This window comes from Pavona decussata, unplaced genomic scaffold (genome assembly GCF_977016875.1).
Source record: "Pavona decussata unplaced genomic scaffold, jaPavDecu1.1 SCAFFOLD_366, whole genome shotgun sequence".
NCBI lineage: Eukaryota > Metazoa > Cnidaria > Anthozoa > Scleractinia > Agariciidae > Pavona > Pavona decussata.
The window spans coordinates 1,886,057-1,892,496 of record NW_028145742.1 but is presented as its reverse complement, the minus strand read 5'-3'; the positions used below and the strand labels follow the sequence as shown (position 1 = coordinate 1,892,496).

General features: G+C 40.4%; 1 protein-coding gene across 1 annotated transcript; it reads left to right on the top strand.

Moving 5' to 3' along the window:
* The first annotated feature begins 4 nt into the window (after window positions 1-4).
* On the top strand, window positions 5-4,308 carry LOC146452705 (uncharacterized). Its single transcript, XM_085097320.1, has 2 exons — window positions 5-362; window positions 2,728-4,308. The coding sequence occupies exon 2, from the start codon at window positions 3,001-3,003 to the stop codon at window positions 3,976-3,978; it is 978 nt and encodes a 325-aa protein (XP_084953446.1). The 5' UTR covers window positions 5-362; window positions 2,728-3,000; the 3' UTR covers window positions 3,979-4,308.
* Window positions 4,309-6,440: the final 2,132 nt, after the last annotated feature.

Below are 6,440 nucleotides of genomic sequence, written 5' to 3'. Positions count from 1 at the left end.
TCATGGTTTGTTTTGTTCTTGAAGATGATGCTTTTGCAGAGTGCAGCATGGTCCGTATTTTCGCGCGAGTTGGCTCTCTGCGTGTGAACGCGCGTAGTCTCGGCTTGAACAAAGGGTTGTCAATGAGTGCGAACATGGGGAGTTTGCCGATGTAAAGAGGAGCAAAGCGACTGTTTTGCAAGCTATTGTTGTTTCCTTTCGTATTCAAATGATTCTGAAAGAGCGCGTGACGTCGATCGAAACGAGCATTCGAAACAAAACCAGCGAAACCAGCTGGTTTTGTTCAGCTCTTGTTTCACATCTCCGCGAAATATGGGTGAAAGGAAAACCGACGAGTATACACCGACTGTTTCTGGGCATAGGTAAGTCTTTTACAGGCTGCAGGGGTTAGAAGGGGTTTGGCTTCAGCGAATATCACAAATTTAACACCAAAGCTTAAACACTGCCGCAAAAAAGTGATAATCCAATCAGTCCTTGAGGCGAATTAAGATTTCTAAACAAAGAGCGTGGGTAAAGTTTGTTAACAGAAATCCGGATTGGTGAAGAAAATGTCGTCCCGTTTTCCTGCTTGGTTAGATTATTATCACAAGGCAAGACAAACTAACATTTCAGCTATTGAAAGCAGACAGTTTGAGACACTGATAAATCATTACTTTGAAAAACCAGACACGATGATAAGACATTTAATTTCTTTGATCATGAAAAGCTGATTACGGAAATTTGGTAGCCGGTTTTCAATCGATGAGTGAAACTTAACTGGGCATAATCTCAAAATGACATTTACTAACAGGTAGCGAAGAATCATTTTAATGTTCCATGATGAAGAGAGACGGTCGTTTTTTTTCTTCTTCTGCCATAAATAGCACAATTGTTCCGGTGGAATAAGCGACAATAAATCAGTGTCAAAAGCTTTTTCTGTTGATGTCGTTCCATTCCCATCATTTCGCGTTTTCTCCGACAATGGTCGATCTCTGTTATTTGTTCTGTTTTTCTATTTTGTGTATTTTCTCAGCGGCAAAAAGGTGAACAGTAATCGTCGTATTTTAAGGTCCATAACTGATAAGTGTTGATTCAGTACTAATGATTGTAAACACATTCATTCTCCGATATGTATAATCATCGCTTTGAACGCTTTTCAGCAATTAAACATCCATTTTCAAACAGACCGTTTCTCTGGGACGATTGAAAGCGGCAAATAGCCGTCTCAAATCTTACATTTCACTTGATTGAGGAGAACAATAGTAATAGGGAGGCCTTAAGCTGCTGACATGAAGTAGGTATCTGCGATAAATCCTGATCGTTCCGTTTTGATCAAATTTAAATTGCCAAAACGGAACCATTTTCACAGGTTCAATGTTATTAAGACATACACAACCTGGTAATATAAACAATTGCGGTATCATGATCTATAAAGGAAAAAGGCTTTTACTTGAGATGAACTTGATGAATGATCTTCCTGTTTACACGTTATCGGTGCGTTGTACGTTCACAGTAGAATTGCTTGCGCGAAAGCAAACAAAACGAAAGGATAAGAAAATCAACCCGTTATCCATATATGCCTGATGCTAACGCCTCGAACAACTGTACGCAGAAGGTCGTAAGTTGGTGCGAGATTTTTTATTCCGAAAATGCGCCTTTTAAGGTCTTGCTTTGGTTAAAACATTTCGCATTGGTTAAAACGTGAATGTTGATTTTGTGTTTTATCGTGGAAATTGTTGGAGTTTGTGCGTGCAAATAAGATCCGTATAAGACCTGCCGTGCATTCAACCAATAATCCTATCAAACCTGACCGCTATTTAACTTTGCAAGTTTCCCGAGAAAATATAATTAATCATGACAATGAAGATGGTTTAATCGAGAACATTTTTAAAATGCCTCATGAAAAGAAGAAAGGAACAGGCGATTAGAAAGGAGTGTCGTTTAAAGGGCGATTAGCAACTCTCTTGAAGCTTGTAATTTGAGGAGTAATAGGAACTGCTATTGTTTTTAGGGTCGGGGATATGGATATTGTTCTCTTGTTTGTTGTATCGTTTTTTGGAAGGGTTATAAGCCAATCACGTGAGACCTTACGAGGGCTGCTTCACTACCGCGTTCAAAGCGGTCTCTTTGAAACGAGCGTAATTACTCCCTCGCGTTTTCATTTAGGAATAGTTTGTGATGAATCGTTTTCTAAAACCTTATTTCGAGGAATATATATTTAAAAGCACTGAATCAGAATTAACTTTTATTTAATCAAAAACTTCCAAAACTGAACCAAAAAATTGGAATGTCTTTCTATGTAGGAGTCCGGTAAGCAAATTTCGTGGAACAGAAGTTATTATTGTACCGAAAGCATTGTCCAGGGTTGATTAAAGGAGAAAAAGAAAACCCGGCTTTATCATTTTTTAAATGAATTTACTTTGTTGCCGTATCATGTGTCACTATAGTGACAGAGGAATAAGTCAACAAATCTTCAGTCAACGGCTCAAACACTTTTGGCAAGACAGCTGCCGTCAAATGAATGTTTAAACTCGCTTGGCCTTGTGTAAAGTTTTCGTTTCGTTACACCCTCGGTTTCAATTTCATCGTTACAAAGTAACGACAAAAAAAGGCGTAGCTTGAACACAAAACCTTGACAAATTCAATTGGGTACGCTAAAAGAACGCATAGATAATCGGCGGAGGGATATCTGTGGCAATTTCATCGATAAGGATAGCCAAAAACTGTCGTTTTTATTTTGTTTCTTAGTAAGTTTCACCTGTTGTTGTCAAAGGATAGAAACACACAGTGCTTAGATTTATCTTCATTTAAGAAGAAATGATTTTCGCCCGGATCCGATTCAAGGACGTTTTGCAAGCATTTAATTAAGTTATTGCAAAGACAGTTTTTGAAAAGAGATCGATCACCTTGCTGGTGCCAAATTGACGGCTTTGTAAGAAAGGAAAGAAAACTCTGTGTTCCGCTCTGCGCCAAACACTAGAGACGTGTTTAGACAGCAGGAAGACATCTTCACTCATCAACATGGCGGCGAGTATTCATCTTACAAGTGCCATTTGCCTGTCTGTTTTATCTGTTACTACAGTTACAAGCAATTTGCTTCTTCTTGTTGCTATTTGGAAAGACCCATTCAAATGCTTCAGTGCCCCGGCGACAAGTTTTATCGTGGTTATAAGTCTGGCAGATCTATTGACTGCGCTCACAACGGAATCCTTTTTCGCTACCTACTACTTTGTGGTATATTTTCAGGGATTCGAGGCGGTTAACAGTACTTTGAATCATCTTTTCACGGCAGGAAGTATAATTTCCACTGTGGCTATCAGCTATTCCTTCCTGTTAGTGTTAGCTCTGTCGTGGTCTCAATACCTCGCCATGAAGTGTCCGCACAATTTCAGACGAATCGTCACCAAGCGGAACACAGTGATCTTCGTTCTTCTGAGCTTGCTGTATCTCTTATGCTTCACATCTCTGCAGTTTACGGGAATAGATAAATACATTTTTCTTAAATTGAGTTTGGCAATGAATACGACGTTTCTTTCTGTGAATTTAATGGTGATATTGTTGTTATTGAACGTAGAGTTCCGCCGCCATGTTAAGCGAGGGCGCACGTTCGAAGCGCCATATGAAAGCACTTCCTCAAGCGCCAGGCCCAAACGCAGAACACGCCGCGAGAATCTCCAACAGCAGTTCACAGCAGTAGCGATGTACCTGGCGGGTATTCTTCTCCTGTCGGCCTTACCTCACGTCATCACTGCGCAAATATTTCTTTACTCGTCCAACTTAACTCCGCAAGCTGCCCAAAATTTTCAGATCGCTCTCCAAATCTCTGACTTGCTGTTGTTTCTCAAAGTTTGTCTGGACACTTTTGTTTATGCATGGCGTCTACCAGTGTACCGAAGAACGATAAAGACGCTCTTTTTCCGTCGAACAGTATGTGGAAGTAGGTGCGTGAACGATAAAAACACTGATCATTTCGCAGAGTTATCACCTACTCCACAGTAAAGGTTAATTAAGGCCATCCCCCGTTCTTTTCCCTCTGTACACCGTTGTTCAGCTTCCGAAATTCGTGGGAGGGGGAGTTGTAATAAGGAGAGGTTTCTGACACAAGGAGACACAGAAAGCTAACATGATATGAAATGGCGACAGTTGTCACAAAACAGAGATTTATTGTAAAGTGGTCGATGTTTTTCTCCAAATTCAAAAAAAGCATAACTAATTAATTGTGTGATTCCACTTCCTGTATAGCTTTTAGCTATTTACTCCTGGGAGTTGTAGCACCAACACTGTTTTGTTGTTGGTTTTCGTTTTTGGTAGACGGCAAATCTGGGACGATCGGACGACAGGTAAACGGAGAAAAGAGTTGAAAGGGGATGGTCAAGTTTACGCGCTACGTACCTTAACTGTGAACGTGGCGTTTATAAGAGCAGAAACATTAAAAATTTCATTGTCAATCTTTTTTTGTTTTGTTCTTGTTTTCGCTATCTCATCAAAAACGGGATATCCATAACGAAAATAGCGTATAATTTTATCAAAACTTTTTATTCAGAAAAAAATTCAGAACAACTGAAAGCAAAATGAAGGCACCTATATAATCTGGATCGTCAAAACCCAATTTCTCCAATAGTTCAAGTATTTCTACCACATTTCAGTTTTCCTGATCTTTTAAAGATTATCGACTCTCACCTCGAGCTCTGTTGTATTGAGAGTGTTTGTCGACTACGTACACTCCAGATAACTGTGTGAGTCCACAAACAATTGGAAATAATGAATTTCTGTTGCCTTTATTCCGTATGTATTGACGTTTGAGATCGGAAAAGATTGTAAATGTGTTTTCAATATCTCTTTTCCCCTATCTTGAATATTTTTGTTTTCCATTACGCAAAATCATGCAGTATTCTTGTTAAAGACCAGGAAAAAATTAATAAATTTACAAAGTATTAAAACAGCGCGCATTTGAGTTAAAATCTCGTCCTATTTAATTGCTTCATCGGCACATTTGACCTTGGACAAACAAATTATTTACAGAATTTGCCGGATGCCTTGCCCCAGTATTCATTTCACAGAATCTCATTAGTAAACGCAGTTTAAAAGAAAAGCTCTTAATTTTTCTCGGAGATTATTCGCCGCTTTTATTCCAGTTTTCAGATTGATTTTCAGCCGTCGGTCCTCTTGTTCAAATATTTAAATTATGTAAATATCACAAAACTAGAGTTTTATTAAAAATGGATCCGAAAGAGCGTCAAAGAATGATAATCTCATTTTGTTTGTTTTTCGAACAGTCTCATTTTGTGCGAACGTTCAGTTTGATTGTTAGGGAAGTGGTCAAAACTACTATACTCGAACAGGACCTACCAAGCCACAAAATAGATGGTGGCCTGTACCTGCACTCACCTTCCTCAACCTCAAAAGTTGGTGTCTTTGTTACGTAGCCACCCCTCTATCCAGCAGTAAAAAATGACAGTGAGATTCAAATTTCACTTGTTTACCTAGCAATGCTGACTCTTGCCAGCTGAATATTTCTGTCTCAACTCAAATTTTAAAGCCAAAACATTTTGTCGGTAAGTTTCATGAGATAGGTGGTGGCTTAGATAACCCCCCCCCCCCCCCACCCTAGACAATGTGGATCCTCCTCGAACAAACTTGTTATGACCAGTTAACGGTGGCGGATCCAGACCTTCAGATACTGGGAACCGCTCTTGAACGCTCGACTCGAATCTCATCGTGAAACGAACTATCACGGCGCCTCGGTCGTAAGAGCCTCGGTTTTGGTTTAAAAATTAAGGGTGGAGGGGGAGGGGGCCCTGGCCTCTCCTCTAGGTCGGTCACTCGAAACTTCCATGAATTGATCCTGTTTTGGAACTTGAGTTTTGAGTTAGAAAATGGCTGGAGAGTTATCGTATCTACCAGCAGTCTGTTGGTAAAGTGTCTCGGAACTGAGCAAAACGCGTGTGCACTGGGAACCGGCGCCCAACTTTAGCGCCCGAATCTCGACCTTCAAGTGCTCTCGCAAAGGCTCCATGCGCAAATTGTTCTGTGGGAACAACAAAAAAAAATTGTACGAGAATCGAACTCGGGCACCAAGGGTGAACAAAGCTTTAGGCCAGACTAGGTGCCTGGAAGGTTTCTGCTGATGCACGAGCAAAAATCTCGGTACCATGCCCGGTTCGCCTGCGCCGCACCTGGCAGACGGACTATAGCCCCACGGACAGTTATGTCGTACAGTACTGTACTACATAAGGCTTCCTTATAAAAGCAAAAATAGGCCATTTTCACTATGAGCTACTATGGCGTCATTTGACATTTGACATAAGACATATTGTCTTAGCTTTACAATACAGACATGAATTATCTATTGGGCTCCTGGTAATGCAGCATAAATATTGTAATAGGGGCGCGCTCTCCCTGTTGAGCCCACAAGGGTTTGTTGAGAGCCCTGCTCCATAAGGAATAATTATTATAGACTG